The 24,032-nt window shown below is 42.4% G+C and overlaps 1 protein-coding gene across 1 annotated transcript in view; it reads left to right on the top strand.

Annotated features, from left to right (window-relative positions):
• The window catches only part of CPLANE1 (ciliogenesis and planar polarity effector complex subunit 1), a gene marked incomplete at both ends in the record, with an annotated part of 127,383 nt that extends 103,912 nt beyond the window's left edge, over nucleotides 1-23,471 (top strand). The window contains 10 exons of the mRNA XM_080700829.1: nucleotides 6,414-6,444; nucleotides 6,965-7,096; nucleotides 7,497-7,662; nucleotides 14,213-14,271; nucleotides 15,105-15,272; nucleotides 16,567-16,682; nucleotides 18,691-18,907; nucleotides 18,992-19,197; nucleotides 22,573-22,751; nucleotides 23,307-23,471. Of these exons, the coding sequence (XP_080556955.1) occupies nucleotides 6,414-6,444; nucleotides 6,965-7,096; nucleotides 7,497-7,662; nucleotides 14,213-14,271; nucleotides 15,105-15,272; nucleotides 16,567-16,682; nucleotides 18,691-18,907; nucleotides 18,992-19,197; nucleotides 22,573-22,751; nucleotides 23,307-23,471 (1,439 nt within the window). The remainder of the gene's footprint in view (nucleotides 1-6,413; nucleotides 6,445-6,964; nucleotides 7,097-7,496; nucleotides 7,663-14,212; nucleotides 14,272-15,104; nucleotides 15,273-16,566; nucleotides 16,683-18,690; nucleotides 18,908-18,991; nucleotides 19,198-22,572; nucleotides 22,752-23,306) is intronic.
• Nucleotides 23,472-24,032: the final 561 nt, after the last annotated feature.

Raw genomic sequence — 24,032 nt, 5'->3', positions numbered from 1 at the left:
TTGCAGTTAGCTTCCATCTCTTAGTACATTTTTTGGGCAGATAATTTGTTAATTCTTAGTTGGAAGATAATTTGTTGACTGAGGATGGATTTAATTTTTGATAATAAATATGAAATTAAAATTTTTGTTAATTCAAAGGTATTTTCTGGTAAGTGCAGTAAATGATCAGACTGTCACTGGAATTTTTTTGTGTGTGTGGCACTAGGGGTGGAACCCAGGGGCTTTTCTACCTCCGGGCTGTACTCCCAGACCTATTTTATACTTTACTTGGAAACAGGGTCTCACTAAGTTGCTGAGAGCCTCACTAAGTAGCTGAGGCTGGCTTCGAACCTGTGCGATCCTCCTGTCTCTGCCTCCCAAGCGCGGGGATTACAAGCGTGCGCCACCACGCCCAGCTCACTGGAATTTAAAAGAACAAAAAGAACAAATTGTGATTACCAAGGAATGAAGTTAGCTGGGCATGGTAGCACATACCTGTAAATCCCAGTACTTGGGAGGCCAGCTTCAGCAACTAAGAACCCGGTTTCAACATAAAAACACCAAAACAAAAATAAATAAATAAAATTAAAAGGCCTTAACTGGGCGTGGTAGTACATGCTTGCAATCCCAACATTTGGGAGGCTGAGACAGGAGGATCGTGGTTCGCAGACAGCCTCTGCTACTTAGGCCATTTGCAACTCAGACTCTGTTTCAAATTAAGAATAAAAAATAGGGCTGGGGATGTAGCTTAGAGGTAGAATGCCCCTGGGTTCCATTTCTAGTACCACAAAAATAAATAAATAAATAAATAAAAAATGAATAAAAAGGCCTGACGGTGTAGCTCAGTGTTAGAATGTTCTTGGGTTCAATCCTCAGTATCCAAAAAAAAAAAAAAAAAAAGAAGAAGAAGAAAATTGGATTGTGTTTAATATATAGTCTATGAAGGCATCCCCAAAGGAAGAATTCCAAAAATGGCTTGAAAACGAAGTAAGGATAGGATCTCCATATCTCCCTATGTAGGATGAATCTGTGTCCATTTTTTCCTTTCAGTAATTGGGACTTTTCTTAACAATAACTGAATTGAGGAAGAGCTTTCTTTTTCTGGTGGTACTAGGGATTGAACCCAGGGCATTCTACCTCCAAACTATAACCCATGCCCTTTTATTTTTTATTTTGAAACAGTGTCTCACTAAGTTGCAGAGGGCCTTACTAAGTTGCTAAGGCTGTCCTCAAACCTATGATCCTCCTGTCTCAGCCTTCTAAGTACTAGGATTACAGAGGTGCGCTACCACGTCCATCTATTTTTTGTTTTTGAAATAGGGTCTTACTAGGTTGCTGAGAGTGTCGCTACGTTGCTGAGGCTGGCCACAAACCTGAAAGTCTCCTGTCTCCAAGTACTGGGATTGTAGGCGTGTGCCATCATGCCCCACTGGATATCTTCTTTTAGCAATAGTGTCAGAAGAGCATTAAACTTGCTGAGCTTTGCCAAGGTTTGCCTGGGTTTGTAGATAATGTGGCCATAGCTTGTGGTCATGGGTCACTATCAGCAGAAGGAAGGGTAACTTGTTGCCTACCTGTGTTGAGTGGCTAAAAACATCAGCCATTAACCTGAGAGGTCACTTTTTTCTTTTCCCCTTCAGTACTGGGATTGAACCCAGGGGCATTCTACCTCCCAGCTACACCCCCTGCCTATTTTATTTTTTATTTTGAAACAGAATCTCACTAAGTTGTAGAGGGCCAAAGTAGCTGAGGTTGGCCACCAACCTGCAATCCTCTTGTCTCTGCCTCCTAAATGCTGGGATTACATAGTGTGCACCACCACGCCTGGCGGAGAGGTCACATCTTTGACTCACCTCCTTCCATCCTGCAGCCCAGACAAGTTTTCTTCATGAATAGGCCAGCAGAGATCACTCAAACACTGATAGAAAGTATCTCTTTAATGGACCCTCTTCCAAGTAGGATCTTTTTTTTTTTCTAGCCAATTGCTGTCAGAGGTAGTATTACTATAGTTGCTATAATCTTAGACATCTATTAAACTCTTAGTTAAATTTAATTAATTATATTAAGTACTCACAAATGCCCAGACTCTAAGAACAAAGATAAAAATCTTTGAATTGGCTAGGAGTGGTGTCGCACACCTGTAATCTCAGTATTTAGGAGGCTGAGATAGAAGGATCAAAGGTTCAAGCCCAGCCTCAGCATTTTAGCAGAAACCTCAGCAACTTAGACCCTGTTTCAAGCTAAAACATAAAATAGGGCTAGGGGTGTAGCTCAGAAGCAGAACACCCCTGGGTTCCATCCCCAGTACCCTAGAGGAAAAAAAAAATTCTTGAATTAGGAATTAATAAAATAAAATGTACTCAACAAAGCAAAATTATTTTATACTAAAAAACATGTGAGCCAGACAGGATGGCACACATCTGTAATCCCAGTACATGAGAGACTGAGTCAGGAGGATTGGGGTTCAAAGCCAGCCTCGGCAACTTAGGCTCTCAGTAACTTAGAGAGGCCCTGTTTCCAAATAAAAAATAAAATAGGGATAGGAGTGTAGTTCAAATGTAGGATGTCCCTGGGTCCAATCCCTAGCATCACAAAAACAAACAAACAAAACATGTGGGTGCCTAAGTCTTATAGACAGTTTGGTTAATTTTAGTCTAATAAAATCTTAACAAGAATTTTTTTTTTTTTTTTTAATTTTATTTTATTGGTGCACTGTATTCATACATCATAGTGGGATACAAACTTTTGTAGACATACATGCACACATCGCCCAGTCAGCCCCCACCCGATCCCCACCCCATTCTCTCCCCATCCCTCCTTCCCATGCTTGGCTTAGTGGTTGACATCTAGTATTATAGCAATTTATCCAAAATTAAAAATGATAATCTCACATAACAGTTTCATTTGTCTGATACCAAGCGTTTGATGATTTAAAGATAGCATTTCAATATTTCTTTTTGCTTTCTTTCTTACTAGAGCATATTTTTTTCTGTTTTTTTAGGTGAAACTATCATATATTTATATATTTATTTTTCAGAAAAAAATCTATCCTAATATGGAATATGAATTCTAGATACCCAAAACGATCTTGAAAAAGAACAAAGCTAGCAGATATATATTTTCTGATTTCAAACCATATAAAGCTACAATAATTGAGACAGTGTAGTACTGTTCTAAAGGCAGATATATAGACCATTGGAGTTAAATACAAGCCTAGAGCTAAATTCTTCCCTATATTGTCAAGTTATTTTTGACAAGGTTTCCACGAACATTTGGTGGTGGAAATAATAATCTTTTAACTAAATATTGTTTAAAAATAATAATTACATGGAAAAGAATAAAATTGGACCTTTACCTAATCCCATATACAAGTATTAACTCAAAATAGATAAAAGACCTAAATATAAATCTTAAGACTATAAACTTTTAGGAGAAAATCTGGGTCATAAAACCTCACAACATTGAAATTGGCAGTGATTTCTTGGATATGATTTCAATGGCACAGGCAACAGAAGAATATACAAACTCCCTAAAAAATAAAAGAAAATATTGTATATCCAAAGACAATGTAAACAGAGTTAAAAGTTACTAATAGAATTGGATAAAATATTTCCAAATGCTATATCTGAAGGTATATTAATATTCTAACTAGAAATCCTAAAAATTAACAACAATAAAGGCAAGCAATACAACTTAGAGATAGGTAAAAGACTAACATAAATAATGAATCTCCACAGATAACCAATCTTAGTTGTCTGTTGGATGGAAACTCTTGTTTCTCTGGTTCTGGTGAGTGTTACCTATTTCTTCTTTGTAGTTAATCTCTTTGAGTATTTTCTCTAGCACTGGTTTTGAAGACATAAATTCCTTCAGTTTCTGTTTGTCATGGAAGCTTCTTATTTCTCCATCTAATTTGATAGAAAGTTTTGCTGGGTAGGAAATTTTTGGCTGGAAGTTGTTTTCTTTCAGAGTTTGGAATATGTTACTCCAAGCCCTTCTGGCTCTCATGACTTGGTTTGGGAAGTCTGGAGTGATTCTAATTGGTTTGCCTCTGAATGTCAGTTGGCCCTTTGTTTTTGTTGCCTTTAAGATTCTCTGCTTGGCTTCCACATTGGTCATTTTGACAATTATATGGCGTGGGGATCCTCTTCTCCGATCCTGTCTAAAGGGAGTTCTATAAGTTTCCTGGATCTGTGTATCAACCTCTTGCTCTATATTTGGAAAATTTTCTGCTATTACTTCCTTGAAGAGATTGTTGATCCCTTTGGTATCACTTTCTTTTCCCTCCTCTATTCCAATTATTCTTAGGTTAGCTCTCGTAAGATGGGCCCATATTTCTTCAATGTCAGATTCCTGCTGTTGGATATTTTTTTCTAGATTAGAAACTATGCATTCATTTTTGGATTGCTCATCTTCTAAGAGCGAGATTCTGTTCTCCATGTGGTCTAATCGGTTGTTTGTGCTTTGAATTGAGGCCTTTACTTCATTAATTGCATCCTTTATCTCTTTTTGGCTCTCTCTGAGTTCTTTTCGAAGCACCTCTATTATTTCTACAGTTATTTTCCTGATTTGATCTTCTAGAAATCTCTGATTTTCTGTTTTATCAGGTTCTGATGTTGTGGGGTTGTGCACATTCATTACTCCAATGTTATTCCTCTTTCCCATGATTTCGGAGGTTTGTGCCTTCTCTGGGTTCTTCCCTTGGGTCACTATGGCTTCACTTAAGGTGCTCTGGATCTCGAGTCTGTAGTATCTCAGACCCCACTACTCCTTTACTGGGTTGTATCACAGAGTCTCCGACCCAGGGAGTCGATAGAGGCTGCTTTAAACTATGGGGGGTGCCAGGTTGCACGTTCTCCTATGGTGTGATATCTCTGCCACCACCACTCCCTCACTGGGTCAAGTCCCAGGAGGCCCAATACTGCGATTTCTCCTCTGTGGCCCGCAATTTGACTCACTGTTCTTGAGTACGCAGATGTAGCTGTACTGGACTCGGTGATTTCACTGCAGCTGCCGCCGCCGGTGGCAATATGGCGCCTCTGCCACGCCCTCGGTCATGAGGCTGGCGTATTTTTTCTTCTCTGGTTTTGATTTCCGCTCTGAATCCCTGCAGCGTGTGCTGAGCTCAGCCACTGGGAGCTTTAAATGCTGTCTGCGCCGAAAGATCCCGCCTGGCTGTTCCGCAGCGGCTCACCTGGCTTGCTGTAGCCGTCCGTTGAGTTCGCCGCTGCCGCCGGCAGTATGGCGCTGCTGCCGCGTCCTCGGGCGCGTGTGTCTCCTCTGTGGCCCTGAGCTCTGTTCTCAGTCCGCTTTCTCTCTGGAGCTTGGTGGGTTTTTTTTGTTTTTCTGGTGATGGTGTTTTCTGGCTATGAAAGTCTCTCTTTTTGTGGTAATGGAGATTGGTTGTTAGCGGGACTCTTAAGCCCCGCTTTTCTCGGTCGCCATCTTCCCGGAAGTGCCAAGAATTTTTTTTTTAAGAGAAGATGCCAGAGTACTTTTCCGTATGTTCACTTGATTTTCATCATTCAGAGTTAAACATATAAGAGATTGAATAGATTAAGTACTTTGCTGTAAAGATATATAATTAACCATGTTTAAAAATAATTCTTTGGGTCCAGTTCTTCCAAGTAAACTTTTTGGGATTTTAGTTAGATATTTCCCAAAATGTATTACTTTCAGATCCCTAGAAGTTTGCTGTTTTATTTTTAAGTAATTGTGTTCCAGTACTCCAAGCTATATACTGAACAAAGAAGAGCTGTTATTTCTTCAAATGTATTCTGCAGAGTACCCAAGTTAGAAAAGTAATTTTAAAATGTATGTAGTAGCCAGGTGTGGTGGTACATGATTGTAATCCCAGTACTTGGGAGGCTGAGACAGGAAGGATTTGAGGATAGTTTCAGCAAGTAGTGAGATTTTCATCAATCTAGAGGGATCCTGATTCAAAATAAAAATAAAAATAGGGCTGGGAGTGTAGCTCAGAGGTAGAATGCCCCTGGATTCAATCCCCAGTAACTAACACACACACACACACACACACACACACACACACACACACACACACATTATCCACTACTAAACAGCATATTCAAAAGGAATATAAATATCTTGTATTTATCTTAAAACTAGTGTAGGGGTTTGAAAATATTTTAGCTGGGAGTAATGGCGCTCACCTGTAATCTCAGTAATTGCGAGGCTAATAAAGGAGGATTACAGGTTCAAGGGTAGCCTCAACAATTTAGCAAGGCCCTCTGTAACTCAGTGAGACTTTGTTTCAAAGTACAAAATCTCAGAGATAGATGCCCTTGAGTTCAATTTCTAGTACCACAAATAAAGAAAATAATTCAATTTCTGGTTATATAACTTCTAAATTCAGTTCGGAATTGAATGTAAAAAAATAAGCTAAAATTTTTATTAATATTGTTTCTCTTTTTAAGGTGTGAATAACAGTGATGAATTATTTGAAAGGTAATATATTAAGAATTATTTTGTGATTTTATTTAAATTTGGATGTAAATATGTATTTAATTTTTTGTTCCTACAACTGTTAAGTTTTATATTACATACCTTTTTATAGTTAAAGGAGCAGAATACGAATACATTCTTTTTAGTAATAGACTGTGTTGAGAGTGAGGAGCGCTATGTTATACCCCTTGCTGTTTTCACATCGTAGTTACATTATAGTGGACTATACTTGCTTTGTGTGTGTATTTACTAAGTATGTATTAAACGTCAGCAGGCAAGATCCATGGAGTTTTCCTTGTAGGCCTAAAGTTTGTTATTTGTGGAGTCCCTACAAAGTCATCAGTTGTAGATGGCTAGGCTTTTCTCCTAAGAGATACTAGAAATACAGAAATAGAAAAGTAGATACATATTTCATTTTGAGTCCATTTCTACTCTTGAAGTGCAGTTTTATGTTTCTTTTAGCTTAATGTAATTAAGTTGCAAATGCCGTTTTGTATTTCTCAAACTGTATTTTCCACGGAAGCGCTTCAGCATACGCACTCCAGACCACTGGACTGAGCGACATCGCAGACATTATTGATGACCTCATGACTAAGGGTGGGGTTTCCAGTGAAGAGCTTGGCTTAACAGAACAGCAGGCGCGGAGCATCTCCAGGTAGTCACTGAAGAACTCTTGATGGCGTTTTGGTGCTGGGGATGGAATCCTGGGCTCTGCACGTGCTAAGCATGAACTGCCACTGCGGTAGACCCCCAGCCCTGAGCAGTCCAGTTTTAACCCTTTTGAATGCTTCCCATTCATGAATATTCAGAATTTTCCACACCGGGCTCTACTCCCAGACCTATTTTATATTTTACTTGGAAACAGGGTCTCACTAAGTTGCTGAGAGCCTCACTAAGTAGCTGAGGCTGGCTGAGAACCTGCACAATCCCCGTGTCTCAGCCTCCCAAGCGCAGGGATTACAAGCGTGCCCCACCACGCCCGGCTAATCATGATACTTCTTATCTGCACAACAAATTTAAAAGTGAATGATGCCGTGGCTTATTAAATTTCTCAGGGTACAGCATTCTTCTGGAAGACACGCACAAAGAACTGAAAAGGAAAGGAGAGAGATTCGAGCCTGGATGAAAAGAAAACGGAAGGAAAGAATGGCAGAGTACTTACATCAGCTGGCAGAAAGGCGGGGGCAAGAGCACGAGCCCTTCTGCCCCAGAAACGTTCCAGTAAGTCTGCAGAGTCCACTCTGATGGCCTGCCTCACAAGCTGGGTAGTTTTTTTCTGGCAAACATTCAAGAAAAAATAGCATGATTTGGATGCCTTTTCTGGGGGTTAGGTAGAAAAGTCAACATTTTACTTAAGTCAGGTAAGGTCAAGAAATTACCTAAACAAAGTATAGCAGGATATTGTAAAGACTATGTTCTATTGAACTATCTTAAATATTTTCCCCTTCTAGCTAATTATAGCTCTGGCATTATTTATTTATTTATTTATTTATTTAATTTATTTATTTTGTGGTACTTGGGGTAGAACCCAGGGGCTTTTCTACCTTCAAACTATATTCCCAGACCTATTTTTTAAAATACTTTATTTGAAAACAGGGTCTCACTAAGTTGCTGAGAGCCTCACTGAGGCTGGCTTTGAACCTGCGCGATCCTCCTGTCTCCGCCTCCCAAGCGCGGGGATTACAAGCGTGGCCACCACGCCCGGCTTGCTCTGGCATTTTAACCAAATGAGGGAGTCGCGTGACTGGATGACCATTTGGAGTTATTTGTTTTTAATGAGAATCAATGACAATTGGCCAATTGATTATGTGTGTTAGAGCTATTTTTAAAACATATTATTTTTCTACATATGTTATTTACAAAGAATACCCTCCCAAAACTATAGTCTAATTATGTACCCCTTTTATTTGAAAGTGTTGTGATGAGTCTCTGAGGCTAGCTTCGAACCTGCAATCTTTTTGTCAGCATTGCCAGGTAAGGTGGCACATGCCTGTAATCCCAGCACTTGGGAGGCTGAGATAGAAAGATTGCAGGTTCAAGGCCAACCTCAGCAACTTAGCAAGACCCTCATCAACTTTGTGAGACCTGGTTTCAGAATTTAAAAAAAAAAGTCAGGGTGGGAGCTTGGAGGTAGAATGTCCCAGAGTTCAATCTCTAGTACCACAAAAAATAAATAAATAAATAATAATAATAATAATAATAATAATAATAATAATGTACTGTGACCATTTACATAGACCAGAATGGGAACATTTCCATTGTCAGGTCAAGAATATTTTTTCCTCAAAAGGTGAAACAAAGTAGTGTTGCTTTGGTAGCCACATTACTATGAAATTACACTTAGATTGCAATCGGATTGTAGTTTATTTCTTACTTAGTATAACAGCAACTCTTTTTTTTTTTTTTCGGTACCAGGGATGGAACCCAGGGGCATTCTACCTCCAAGCTATACTCCTGGCCCTAATTTTCTGTCTTTATTTTTGAAACAGAGTCTCACTGAGTTGTGAAGGGCCTTGCTAAGTAGCTGAGGCTGTTTGCCCACAAAACATGATCCTCCAGTCTCCGCCTCCCGAATACTGGGATTAAAAGTGTGTGCCACCACACCCAACTTCATTTTGTGTGTGTGTGTGTTACTGCAGATTGAACTCAGGGGCATTCTACCTCTGAGTAACACCCTCCCCCTGCTCTATTTGTGTGTGTGTGTGTATGTGTGTGTGTGTGTGTGTGTGTGTGTGTGTGTGTGTGTGTGTATGGTACTGGAGATGGATCCCAGGGGCATTCTACTTCTGAGCTACACCCCCAGCCCTATATTTTATTCTTAATTTTATTTATTTTTATTTTTTTTATTTTTTTTATTATTTTTTTTAATTTTTAATTGGTACACTGTATTCATACATCATAGTGGGATACATACTTTTGTATACATACATGCACACATTGCCCAGTCAGCCCCCACCCGATCCCCACCCCATTCTCTCCCTATCCCTCCCTCCCATGCTTGGCTTAGTGATTGACATCTAGTATTATAGCAATTTATCAAAAATTAAAAATGATAATCTCACATAACAGTTTCATTTGTCTGATACCAAGCTTTTGATGACTTAAAGATAACATTTCAATATTTCTTTTTGCTTTCTTTCTTACCAGAGAATCTATTTTTTCTATTTTTTAGGTGAAACTATCATATATTTATATATTTATTTTTCAGAAAAAAAATCTATCCTAATATGGAATATGGACTCTAGGTACCCACAACGATCTGTTTGTCGTGGAACCTCACAACATTGAAATTGACAGTGATTTCTTGGATATGATTTCAATGGCACAGGCAACAGAAGAGTATACAAACTCCCTAAAAAATAAAAAACATATTGTATATCCAAAGACAATGTAAACAGAGTTAACAGTTACTAATAGAATGGGATAAAATATTTCCAAATGCTATATCTGAAGGTATATTAATATTCCAACTAGGAATCCTAAAAATTAACAACAATAAAGGCAAACAATACCATTTAGAGATAGGTAAAAGACTAACATAAATAATGAATCTCCACAGATAACCAATCTTAGTTGTCTGTTGGATGGAAAATCTTGTTTCTCTAGTTCTGATGTGTGTTACCTATTTCTTCTTTGTAGTTAATCTCTTTGAGTATTTTCTCTAGTGCTGGTTTTGAAGACATAAATTCCTTCAGTTTCTGTTTGTCGTGGAAGCTTCTTATTTCCCCATCTAATTTGATGGATAGTTTTGCTGGGTAGGAAATTTTTGGCTGGAAGTTGTTTTCTTTCAGAGTTTTGAATATGTTACTCCAAGCCCTTCTGGCTCTCATGACTTGGTTTGGGAAGTCTGGAGTGATTCTAATTGGTTTGCCTCTGAATGTCACTTGGCCCTTTGCTTTTGTTGCCTTTAAGGTTCTCTGCTTGGCTTCCACATTGGTCATTTTGACAATTATGTGGCGTGGGGATCCTCTTCTCCGATCCTGTCTAAAGGGAGTTCTATATGTTTCCTGGACCTGCGTATCGACCTCTTGCTCTATGTCTGGAAAATTTTCTGCTATTACTTCCTTGAAGAGATTGTTGATCCCTTTGGTTTCACTTTCTTTTCCCTCCTCTATTCCAATTATTCTTAGGTTAGCTCTCTTAAAATGGGCCCATATTTCTTCAATATCAGATTCCTGCTGTCGGATATTTTTTTTCTAGATTAGAAACTATGCGTTCATTTTTGGAATGATCATCTTCTAAGAGCGAGATTCTGTTCTCCATGTGTTCTAATCGGTTGTTTGTGCTTTGAATTGATGCCTTTACTTCATTAATTGCATCCTTTATCTCTTTTTGGCTCTCTCTGAGTTCTTTTCGAAGCACCTCTATTATTTCTACAGTTATTTTCCTGATTAGATCTTCTAGAAATCTCTGATTTTCTGTATTATCGGGTTCTGATGTTGTGGGGTTGTGAGCATTCATTGCTCCAGTATTATTCCTCTTTCCCATGATTTCGGATGTTTGTGTCTTCTCTGGGTTCTTCCCTTGGGTCACTATGACTTCACTTAAGGTGTTCTGGATCTCGAGTCTGTAGTATCTCAGACCCCACTACTCCTTTACTGGGTTGTATTACAGAGTCCGACCCAGAGAGTCGATAGAGGCTGCTTTAGACTGTGGGGGGTGCCAGGTTGCACGTTCTCCTATGGTGTGATATCACTGCCACCGCCCCTCTCCCACTGGGTCAAGTCCCAGTGAGTACAGTACTGGGATTTCTCCGCTGTGGCCCACAATTTGACTCACTGTTCTTGAGTACGCAGATGTAGCTCTACTGAATTCGGTGAATTCGGTGCTGTTACTGCCGGTGGCAATATGGCGCCGCTGCTACGCCCTCGGCTATGGGGCTGGCGTTTTTTTTTCTTGGTTTTGATTTCCACTCTGAATCCCTGCAGCATGTGCTGAGCTCAGCCACTGGAAGCTTTAGATGCCCTCTGCGCCGAGAAATCCCGCCTGGCTGTTCCGCAGCGGCTCCCCTCGGCTTGCTGTGGCCGTCCCGTGAATTCACCAGTGCCGCCGGCAGTATGGCGCTGCTGCCGCGTCCTCAGGCGTGAAGCCGCGTCCTCGGGCGTGAGGATCTCCTCTGTGGCTCTGTTCTCAGTCCGCTTTCTCTCTGGAGCCTGGTGATTTTTTTTGTTTCTCTGGTGATGTTGTTTTCTGGCTTTGAAAGGCGCTGATTTTGTGGTAATGGAGATTTGTTGTTAGCGGGGCTCTTAAGCCCCGCTTTTCTCGGTCCTATTCTTTATTTTCAAACAGTCTCACTGAGTTGCAAAGGACCTCACTAAGTAGCTGAGGCTGTGTGCGAACCGTGATCCTCCTGTCTCAGCCTCCCAAATGCTGGGATTATAAATGTGTGCCACCAGGCCTGGCTCCCCTGCTCTATTTTTTATTCTTTATTTTGCAACAAGGTCTCACTAAGTTGCAGAGGGCCTCACTAAGTAGCTGAGACTGGCCCTGAACCTGTGATTCTCCTGTCTCAGCCTCCCAAGTATTGGGATTACAAGTATGTGCCACCACACCTGGCTAGCACCTTATTTTTAAAATATTTTTAGAAGAATAAATTCTATCAGTGAGTCCTCCAGATAAGATTGTCTCATTTAAACTCCACATGGTAAGTCAGGCATGGTGGCACACGCTTGTAATCCCAGTACTTGGGAACCTGAGACGGCAGGATTGCAGGTTTGCAGCCAGCCTCAGCTACATAGTAAGGCCCTTTGCAACTCAGTGAGACCCTGTTTCAAAATAAAGAAAAATAATAGGGCTGGGGGTGGAGCTCAGAGGTAGAATGCCCCTGGGTTCCATCCCCAGTACCACACACACACAAAAAAAGAAACTCCACATGGCACAAAAGTAGGCAAACAATTGTTTAAAGAGTGTAATTTACTTCCAGGAAGAGCAATAAACTTTTTTGGATAAGTGCCATGGACCTGACCTTCAGTGCTACTAAGCAACGTGATCAGAATCCTAAAGTGCGTGTCTGTGTGTACCTACATTTTGCGTGTCTGTGTGTACCTACATGTTGCGTGTCTGTTTGTGTACCTACATGTGGCGTGTCTGTGTGTGTACCTACATGTTGCGTGTCTGTTTGTGTACCTACATGTGGCGTGTCTGTGTGTGTACCTACATGTTGCGTGTCTGTGTGTACCTACATGTTGCATGTCTGTGTGTACCTATGTGTTCCTTCTCCCCGCAGAGGACTTTACTTGCTTTACTTGGAACTTCGGGGACATTCTACTTTCGAGCTACATTCTCAGCCCTATTCTTTTATTCTTTTATTTTGAAACAGGGTCTCACTAAATTGTGGATGGCCTCAGTAAGTTGCTGAGGCTACCCACAAATTGTGATTCTCCTGTCTCAGCCTCCCAAGTGGTGGGATTACAAGCGTGCGCCACCACATTCAGAAGATATATACGTCGTATTCTAGAACATTAAAAATTGTGTAAGCCGGGCGTGGTGTTGCACATTTGTGATCCCAGTACCTGGGAGGCTGAGACAGGAAGGATTACAGGTTTGTGACTAGCGTCAGCTACTTAGTTGAGACCCTACACAACTTAATGAGACCCTGTTTCAAAATAAAGAATAATAAGAAAAGAATAAAAGATAGCTCTGGGGTGTAGCTCGGAGGTAAAATGCTCATGGGTCCAATCCTCAAAAATCCAAACCGCAAAAAAAAGAAACACGCACACACACACACACACACACACACACACACACACAATCTGATAGCTGTCAGTTTGCTTCATGGTACATATATATGTATATGTGCAATATGTATTTTTTTTTGTACTGGGGACTGAACCTATGGGCATTTTACCTCTGAGCTACATTCACAACCCTTTATTTTTAATTTTGAAACGGGGTCTCATTAAGTTGCTGAGGGTCTTACTGGGATTATAGGCATGCACCATCATGCCCAGCTGTGGTACAGAAATATTAAATAATTTATAAGTCACAGTGAACTCCTTGCAGTAGGTTTTTGTTAAACATTTTACAGCATTAAAATTATGATTTAAATATCTGGCTCATTTCTGCCTTTTCAACCAAGCGTTTGTAAAATTGATGACAAAATTGAGTAAAAAATTTAGGTGTCGCCGGGCGTGGTGGCGCACGCTTGTAATCCCTGCGCCTGGGAGGCGGAAACAGGAGGATCGTGCAGGTTCGATGCCAGCCATGCTGGCTTAAGAGACCCTGTTTCCAAATTTTAAAAAAACTATAGAAATAGGTCTGGGAGTGTAACCCGGAGGTAGATGGGTTTCCAGGAACCCCAGTACCACACACACACACACACAAAAAAAGATAGAAATACAGAGGATAGGTACAGCTCCATACTAGACTGGCATGGAGGGGTGACTCGAATGAGTGCACCCTTATTTTTTCTTTTTGAATGGACCTAGTTAGGCTCTCCTCTTTTAAGAAAATATAGTAATTTAATTAAGTATATTTTTGCATTACATTTATTAAGTGGAATCTTTCTTTTTTTTAGGGTGGGGACATTCTACTTGCAATCCTTTTGTTTCTGCCTCCCAAGTACTGGGATTACAAGTGTGCGCCACCACGCCCGGCTTGCATCTTTCTTTAATTACATGATGTTTCAATTCAACCTTTTTATGTTTTGTGTTAGGAGAAGCTTTATGAAACATGATAGTGTTTTACTTTGTTTCCTAAATAGCAGAATTATGTCACGTGGTTTAAATATTTGAACTAAAAAATAATGAACTAACTGGATATTCTTTTGCAGTTTTACATGAATTCCAGGCAAATCAGGCTGAGTCAGAAGATGAAGCGTGAAAAGGACAGGTGAGTTGACAGCTGGGCCTGAGCAACATCCTAGCGATCACTTGACTGGCGGAAATAGAAAATCATGGAAGGTATCATTGTAAGTAAAATAAGTAGATACAGGAGGCTTTTTAGAAATTTGCTTTTAAGTATTGTTATGCTGGCCAGGCGTGGTGGCTCGAGCTTGTAATCCTAGCATTCTGGAGGCTGAGACCTCGGAGGATCGTGGTTCGCGGACAGCCTCAGCTACTTAGTGAGGCCCTCTACAACTCAGTGAGACCCTGTTTCAAAATAAAGAATAAAAAAAAAATAGGGCAGGGGGTGTAGGTCGGAGGTCAAATGCCCCTGGGTTCCATCCCCAAACGTGAAAAAAAAAATGTTGTTATGCTGTTCAACTTTTCTTTTGTGGCACTAGGGATTGAACCCAGGGGCATCTACCTCCATGCTACATCCCCAGCCCTATGTTTTATTCTTTAATTTGAAACAGGGTCTCACTGAGTTGCTAAGGGCCTTGCTAAGTAGCTAAGGCTGGCCGTGAACCTGCGATCCTCCGGTCTCAGCCTCCCGAATGCTGAGATTGCAAGCATGCCCACCATGCCTGGCTCATGCTATTCAACTTTTATGACTTGTATTTCTCCTGTTTTCTCCGTCTGACCTAGATATGTATGTACATATGGGAAATACCCCAAAAGCCATGTAATTTTTTTATAATACATGGCATGTCCTAATGGTTTTTGGAAATCTCATAATTAGAAGGATTTGAAAAGCATAAAAAATGCAGAATCATTGTGTTCCTTCTAGAAATATCAACTGAAAGTATATCATTGAGTAATTGTTTAATTCTTTGTTTAAAGATTGCTGCTGTCTGAGCACTACAGTCGGCGAATCTCACAGGCATACAGTCTGATGAATGAACTGTTGTCCGAGTCAGTACAGTTACCAGTAAGTGCTCAGAAGCCCTTGCCTAACAAGCCCAGCACGACTCAGCATTCTGGAAGGCATCGCTGCCCTTCCCCAAGGAGGTAAGACAAGATTTGGTACGGCATTCGGCAAAACACCACCAGGCCAGCTGGGCGTGGCGGCGCATACCCGTAATCCCGGTACTCGGAAGGCTGAGACAGGAGGATCACAGGTCTGAAGCCAGCTTCAGAAACGTAGCGAGGCTCGCAACAACTTAGCAAGACTCTGTTTCCAAATAAAAATATATTTCTGGAACACATGAACACATGCACGCACTTTAGGCCTGATTAGAGGAAACGTAGCACTTTTGTGACCTAAGTTCAGTGTATTGGCATCTACCCTGCTTAGAGCTACGGTGATAAAGTGAAGAAAAAATCGCTCCATAATTATAAGGTCTTTGGCTTTATAGAGACACCAAAGAATAGGGCAAAAATGGCGTGAAATGCTGTGACAAGCTGGGCACGGTGGCACAGTCCTGTAATCCCAGTACCTGAGAAGCTGAGACAGGAGGATTGAAGGTTCAAGGCCAGCTTCCACAGCCCAGTGAGACCCTGTTTCAAAATAAAAAGCCCAGAGGTAGAATGCCTCTGGGTTCCATCCCCAGTCACACACACACATACACACAAGCACACCTGCGTGTGCCTGGAGCATCTGGTACCCGCTCGTTCTGTTTCTCGAGCTCTTGCTGAGGCCTCGGCCACGCCCCCTCACATTCTCCACCGTCCCCTCGTCCTCTCCGCTGTGGCAGAAGCAGCCAGCGCCACCAGCCTCCGCCTCGCGACGCCCGCCCTTCCTCCGGTGTGTGCTCTGCCTTCATCACCCGCGGTGGGTTTCCATAGGAACTTGTCCCAGGATGCTAATGCACTGAAGCTGGGAATTTTTTATGTATGGCAGACATACAGAGTTGTAGCTGTTGGTTATCCCTGTGGTGAACATGAATTAGCAGCCCTGTGTGGTTAAACATTATCATCTTGATAAAATAAGTGACTAGGATTATAAACATAATCCTATAATTTAACATCTTACAGGAAAGGTGACCAACACAAACCCAGGTACAGACTGTACTCAAAATACCAAAGATTTCCCTTGAGTCTTCTCTAGAATAAATCAAAGAAGTAAACAAATAACTGCCAAAAATATGGAGAATTTGAAAAAAAATGAATGAGGTTTGCAGTATGATGTGAAAAGGAATAACTTCTTGTGGGTTGTTATGCATTAAATGTAACACTAAAATGCAGAATAAGTAGTGTTAAGTGGTGGTATTAATCAGGGACATAATCTGGGCTTTTGAAATATTAAAGTGTATCATTCATATGAGCTGCTGTGGATATAATACTCGTATAATTCCTACTCTAGAGAGAATCAGTGTGGGCACAATTTTCCAATAAATCGACCTGGAAGAGCCAGATATATATCCAAACCAAGTCACACCCATAAGGGGAAATCTCCTGGGCAGCCTCCAGGCTCGCACGGTAAGACAAGGCTTTTTATCTTCTATCATCTGGACCTGTTTTTCCTTCTTGTCTCCAAAGTTGTTTTCAATTAGTAAAAACTATAAATCTGATTTCAACAGAATGCAAGAGATAAAGACGTATCTGTGCCAGGATTTTGTTCTATTGCTTTGACATGAGAAGAAGGCCCTCGGAATCTTTAATATTAATGTCCTCTTTGTAATAGATTGATGTAACATACTCGGTAGTCTTTTCCTTTTTTTTTTTTTTTTTTTTGGTGGTGGTACTGGGGTTTCTGGAAGCCCTTCTACCTCCGGGCTACACTCCCAGACCTATTTTTTACATTTTTATTTGGAAAAAGGGTCTCCTAAGCCAGCGCGCGGCTGGCTTCGAACCTGCGCGATCCTCCTGTTTCTGCCTCCCAAGCGCGGGGATTACAAGCGTGCGCCACCACGCCCGGCGTCTTTTCCTTTTAAATGTCTGGTTAATGATACTGAGCATTTGCAGGAATCAGGTTTTGCTAGATAATAGGATGGCTGTGTCACAGAAGAATGCTAAGACGCTCACATCGAAATAATACCATAGTTTTACCCTTTGAACATTCTTTTCCACATCTGAAGCTATTTCTACTATGTATTGCTAGCCATTCTTTAGTTAATTTTGCCATATTTGATGTTTTTGTTTTTGTTTTTGTTTTTGCAGTACTGGGGTTGGAACCTAGGGTCATTCTACCTTTGAGCTATATCCCCAGCCCTATTTTTTATTCTTTATTTTTATTTATTGTGGTACTGGGGATGGAACCCAGGGGAGTTCTACCTCTGAGTGACACCCCCAGCCCTATTTTTTTTTATTCTTTATTTTGAAACAGAGTCTCACTGAGTTGCAGAGGGCCTCACTAATTGCCTGAGGCTGTCTGCAAACCATGATCCTCCTGTCTCAGCCTCCCAAATGCTAGTATTACAAGCATGCACCATCACACCCGGCTTCATATTTGGGTTTTGATTACTAAAGCAAAACTGCAATTCTCCGGTCTCAGGCTCCCAAATGCTGAGATTACACGCATATGCCACCACACCTGGCCCTCTTGATAAAATTTAAATTGGCACTTAGCCAGGTGTGGTGGTGCACGCTTGTAATACCAGCGCTTGGGAGGCTGAGACAGGAGGATCGCGCAGGTTCGAAGCCAGCCTCAGCTACTTAGTGAGGCTCTAGCAACTTAGTGAGACTCTGTTTCCAAATAAAATATAAAATAGGTCTGGGAGTATAGCCTGGAGGTAGAAAGCCTCTGGGTTCCACCCCCAGTACCACACACACAAAAAAAAATTTAAATTGGCACTTAATCTAGGCATTTATTGCTAATAGGCTTGTTAAATGTCTCTGGCTTTTCTAGTTACCAGAGATGTAATCAAAACACATTTGCCATACAAAAATGCTCTAAGGGTTCCAAGTCCCCGAGTTCAGTTTTCCATCTTCTTTTATATTTTTGCTTTGCTTCTTTGTTGGTTCAAATCAGCCACCATTTATTTATTTATTTTTTTTATTTATTTTTTAATTTTTATTTATTTTTTTTAACAATTTTATTATTGAACATAAGTAGTATACATTTAAACTATATTTGGTGCTTCTCCCCCCCGCCCCCCGTTTTCCCTTCCCCCCTCCCACCAATGGTTGTCTAGGTTAACCATGTCTTATTCATAATTTTACACATGTTCAGCTGTAGACCCTCATTAATCAAAATCAGCCTTCCTGCTCTCCTATCTTTCCATTCAAACTTTGCTGGTATTTCCCCTCCATTATCTGGAGTCTCACTGGTATCCTCTGTGTTTCCTAGTTTGGGCATATTAGAGGAAACATATGTACCTTCTCCTTCTGTGCTTGATCAGCCACCATTTATTAGGCCTCTACTTGGCGCAGGGTTTGGTGAACAGACTCAGAACTTATCAGAAGTCTTCTGCTCTCAAAAAACGTACAGTGTGATATGTGAGAACTCATCTATCTGGAAGCTAAACAAGTATGTCTGACTTGACAGGAGCTGCCACCCTCCCCATACGCCGAAGAGCTGGTGGGGCCAGAGCCGCAGTGAGAAAGGCCGTGCCGCCACCGAGAGGTAAGGATAACCCAAGAATGGAAAGACTTAATCCTGAATCTGAAGTAACTACCCACCCATGTGGAATTCCAGATTTCAGAACACGGCTCTGTGGCGCAGCGGTTGAGATGGTTCAGAGACGCCGCTGTGATGTTAGCTTGTCTGCAATCCCAGATCCCTGCTCACTCTAGCCTGGGAAAACTGCTGACTCCATTTATGCTGTTCCCAGTCTTCTCACCTGCAGATACAGACTGTCGGGGTGGGGCCGTGTCACGGCTCTGGTGGGCAGGCATGGCAGCTGTGTTCCCCTCCTAGAGCCGAGGGCACGGGGGCTTAGGGAGGTCAAGAGACGGATACAGCACCCAGGACACTGGAAACACTGTCGGGCAGTTGTAGAAGCTTACCTCACCGAATCTTCACGCCAGGCGAGGAAAGTTCCAGAGGTCCAGGGTATTTGTTCTTGAAATGTATTATGATCTAGCACAAGGCCTACAAAATTCCCTAGGTATTTGTCCAGTGCTAGCCTGCTTCTGAGAGTGAGAAGTTGGTTATAACTCCAGGGTTCTGGCTATCATGCCTGGATAGGTAGATAGTCTGTGACCCATTGATTGACATAGGGAGGGCAAGAGGAGGAGCGGGTTCTTTTTCTTTATTTTATTTTATTTTATTTTATTTTATTTTATTTTTTGGTACTGGGGGTTGAACCCAGGGGGATTCTACCTCTGAGCTATACTCCAAGCCCTACATTATTTTTATCTTAAAAGTTTTGAAACAAGGTCTGAGTTGCTGAGGCTAGCCTTGAACCTGCAATCCTACTGTCTCAGCCTCCCAGGTTCGGGGATTACAGGTGTGCACCGTCACACGTTATGTGGGCTGCAAAGGGCTCGGGAGACCTGCCCTCCAGCCTTGCTGGTCGCTGTCGTGGGCTGGCTGTACTCTCCTCCCGCAGCCTCCCTCGGCATCCTTTCCTGGTACCTCTACGTTCCCAGGGTCTCCATCGCGGCCTTGGCTTCACATTAGCAGCATCACTGTGCGTCATCCTGTCAGGGCCATAGAACGTGCCACATACTGTCTGGGCTCCGAGGTTTTCTTGAGAATCTTAGTGGAAGACTCCAGGATTCTATAACTCTCGTATTCTGCATATCTACAAACCAGCATCACTTGGATGACGAGAGGTCTGCTGCGATGAGCTGGTCCCACTTGAACCACAGCTGCAGTGGCCTGAGGGCCTTAATGCTGAACAGGGAAAACAATCCCAGGAAAGCAGTGCGCTGCTCGGCCTGTGTGAGCAGGGCCCAGAGCGCTCTCCCTAAAGGAAAGCTCATAAAATGAGTTCACGCTTTTTTTTTTTGGTGGTACTGGGGTTGGAACCCAGAGGCTTTCTACCTCCAGGCTACACTCCCAGACCTATTTTATACTTTATTTGGAAACAGGGTCTCACTAAGTTGCTGAGAGCTTCACTAAGTAGCTGAGGCTGGCTTTGAACCATGCGATCCTCCTGTCTCAGCCTCCCGAGCGCGGGGATTACAAGAGTCTTCAATCACGCCCAGCCAGTTCACACCTTTTAATACCTGTGTAGTACTGGGGATCCAAACTGGAGCACACTCTTATCTTGCTCTGTCAACAAGAATCAACTCAAAATAGAAGACCTAAGTAAAAAACCTATAAACCATAGCTGGGTATGGTGATACGTGCCTGTAATATCCTTGTACTGGAGACTGTACAGGATTGCAGATTTGAAGCTAGCTTCAGCTATTTAGCAAGGCCCTCAGCAATTTAAGGAGACCCTGTTTTTTGTTTGTTTGTTTATTTATGCAGTACTGGGGATGGAACCCAAGGGCATTTTACCTCCCAGCCTTGTTTCTTATTTTTTTATTCTTTATTTTGAAAGAGGGTCTCACTAAGTTGTGGAGGGCCTCACTAAGTAGCAGAGGCTGGCTGCGAATCTTGATCCTCCCATCTCAGCTTCCCAAGTACTGGGATTACAAGTGTGCGCCATCACACCCAGCTTGAGAGACCCTGTTTAAAAAAAAAAAATCAAGGCTGGGGATGTAAGCACCAAAGTAGAATGGCCCTAGGCTCAATCTCCAGTACTGCAAAAAATAAAAAACCATCAAACTCCTAGAAGAAACAGGAGAAAGTTCTCAGTTACTGCCTTGGATATCATACCAAAAATCAGCTGCAAAAACATAAAGTGCACCACAGGAAACCAAAGGAAACACTCAACAAAATGAAAAGGCAACCTACACTTTGGGGAAAATATCTCCAAGCCATGTATCAGATAAACATTTATAAAGAAGACATATAACTCAATAGCAAGAAAACATGATTGAAGAAATGAACAGAGGACTTGAAATATGGCATAAGAATGACCAACAAGTTCCTGAAAATGTGTTCAGCATCACGAATCACCTGGGAAATGCAAATCCAAACCTCTTGGAGGTATCACCCCATACTTACTAAGATACCTGTTACCAAAGACAAGAGAGAAGGATTGGCAGGGCAGAGAAAAGAGAAGCCTGCCACTGTTCATGGGACTGTAGATGGGTGTAGCCATTATAGAAATCACTATGGAGGTCCCTAAAGAATTCAAAATAGCCAGGCATGGTGGCCCACACTTGTAATCCCAGCATGTAGGAGGCTGAGACAGGAGGATCCCAGGTTCAAGGACAGCCTCAGCGAGTAGTGAGACTCATCAACCTGGTGAGATCCTGTTTCAAAACAAAAATAAAAAGTAGGGCTGGTAGTATAGCTTGGAGGTAGAATGGCCCTGCACCCAATCCCCAGAACCACTAAATAAATAAAGAATTAAAAATAGAACTACTGCAGGAGTCAGTGGTGCACAGCTGTAATCTCAGTACTTGGGAGCCTGAGACAGGAGGATCACAAGTTGAAGGTCAGCTTCAGCAACTCAGCGAGAATCTTAGTAACCCAGCGAGACCTCTGTTCAAAACAAAAAATAAAATGGGCTGGTTGTGTACTTGCTGAGACCAGTGCCCAGAGCGCCATTGCAGACACAAAGCCTCGGCCAGGACGCCTGAGATGCTGCCTAGGAAGCCTCTGCAGGGGCAGGGGAGGGCTGGCTCTCAAGTGGAGACTCCCCAGTTCCATCAGTGGCCTTGCCTTCCCAGACATTCCTGTCCTCGAGATTAACTACCACTGTCTTCTAAATCAAAAGAAGTAGCCAGAAGTCAGTTTTCATCTCACATAACAACAGGGCAAGGATTTGTGTAGCTCTGCAGTGAACCATAAACTTCGTGATTTAAATATTAGGTGAGCCAGGCATGATCAAGCATGCTTGTGACCCCAGTGCTTGGGGACTGAGACAGGAGAATTGCAGGCTCAAGACCAGCCTCAACAACTTAGCTAGGCTCACAGCAACTTAGACCTTGTTTCCAAAGAAAAAATAAAATAGGCCAGGCGTGGTGGCGCATACTTGTAATCCCCGCGCTTGGGAGACGGAGACAGGAGGATTGCGTAAGTTTGAAGCCAGCCTCGCTGGCTTAAGAGACCCTGTTTCCAAATTAAAAAAATATAAAATAGGTCTGGGAGTGTAGCCCGGAGGTAGAAGTACCATCCCTAGTACCACCAAAAAAAAAAAAAAAGGAAGAAAAAGAAAATAGGGCTGGGGTGTAGCTCTGAAGTAGAATGCCCAGGGGCATTCTACTCCAATCTCCAGCACTGGAAACAATCTCCAGCACTGGAAACAAAACAAATATTAGGTAAAATGTTCCTGCATTGACTTTTGACAGTAAACTCATAATAAATTAACAAGTGAATTGACGAGTCATTCCCAATGCACGTTTTGTCCTTTTCCTTTGAAAGGCTCCAGTGCTCCATGTTGGAGTCCGCAACATGTGAAGAAGCACGGGCGAGCTGCGCCTCCCATGCGGACGGCGCAGGTGTGTGTGGAGTACGAGAGAGAGGAGACCGTGGTCAGCCCCTGGACGCTGCCCGCCGACATCCGCAGGCTCCTCCACGTGAGCATTACAGGACTTGAGTGTGTCCTCTGATTGCCCAGCGTTCTTCAGTGGCCCTTGTTATTTGCCTTTTGAACGAGGTGGAAACACTGAGTGATAAGGTAGTTTAAAACAGTGATTCAGCCGGGCGTGGTGGCGCACGCTTGTAATCCTCGCGCTTGGGAGGCTGAGACAGGAGGATCGCAGGTTCAAAGCCAGCCGTGCTGGCTTAAGAGACCCTGTTTCAAAAATATAAACGAGGTCTGGGAGTGTAGCCCGGAGGCAGAAGGGCTTCCAGGTACGCCAGTACCACCAAAAACAAAAAACAAAAACAGAAACAGAAAAAAAAACCCCAGTGATTCAAAGCATCCGCCCTATGGCTTAAGTATTCTAGCATTTCTTTCAGAATTCTTGACTTTGTTATTTTCTTCTTAATTAGAAAATGACAGAAACGTGAGGACAGATCATTATAGCTCAGGTGTCCACCGCCCGCCCTTCAGACCAGTGCCCGTGTCTGCCAGGCAGCGCTCGGCTCCCGCAGGTCCCGCTGCGCAGTGATGGCGAGCGGCTCACACACCACTGACTCTTCTCGTTCCACAGGACTCGTCACCAACCGAAGAGGAAGAGCCCACGCCTGCGGGGCGGGGCGGCAGGGACAGCGCGTCTGAGAGCACTGGCAGCATCCTCAGCAAGCTAGACTGGGGCGCCATCGAAGACATGGTGGCCGGCGTGGAGGACCCGAGCCTCTGGGCCCCAGACCTGTAAGGCCTGGGGAGCCCTGGCCAGCGCCCGTCAGTGCGCGCTGAGAGGCTCCCGGGTAAGGAGAGAAGCAAGAAAGCCACGTGAACTCAACCACCTGCGGCCAGTGGGTACCTCGGTTGCTACTTCAAGAAGGAAAATAAACATTCCTCAATAATTTTACCTTCATGTGGAAAGGATTATTTAACTGTAACAGAGTATTTTTTGTATTTGGTTCATCTTTAGGCATAATTTAAAAAATGTTATGTATCTTTCAAGCCATGCTGGCATAATAAACTTTCAACAAAATTATTGTATCTCGACACCTCCTAAAATATGGTAATTTGCCACCTTTATATTTTGAGGAACAACCTTTTATGGTGAAGCTGATGAGAAGAAAAATTTCTGTTGAGAAGTAACAATCTCACCTGAAAAATCCAATAATGAGCCTCATTTTAAAACATATTCTTAAATAACTATATAGGGCTTGGCCTAGGAGTGAAAAGGAAGCAGCCACTTTATACTGAGTCTGAACTTCTAAATAGGCCAAGTTTCACGTAGGACAAGCAATCTCTCCTGTCCGGTACC

Source organism: Muscardinus avellanarius (assembly GCF_963383645.1).
Source record: "Muscardinus avellanarius genome assembly, chromosome: 1".
Taxonomy (NCBI): domain Eukaryota; kingdom Metazoa; phylum Chordata; class Mammalia; order Rodentia; family Gliridae; genus Muscardinus; species Muscardinus avellanarius.
Note: the sequence above shows the minus strand (reverse complement) of the source record. Positions and strands in the feature narration are given on the sequence as shown.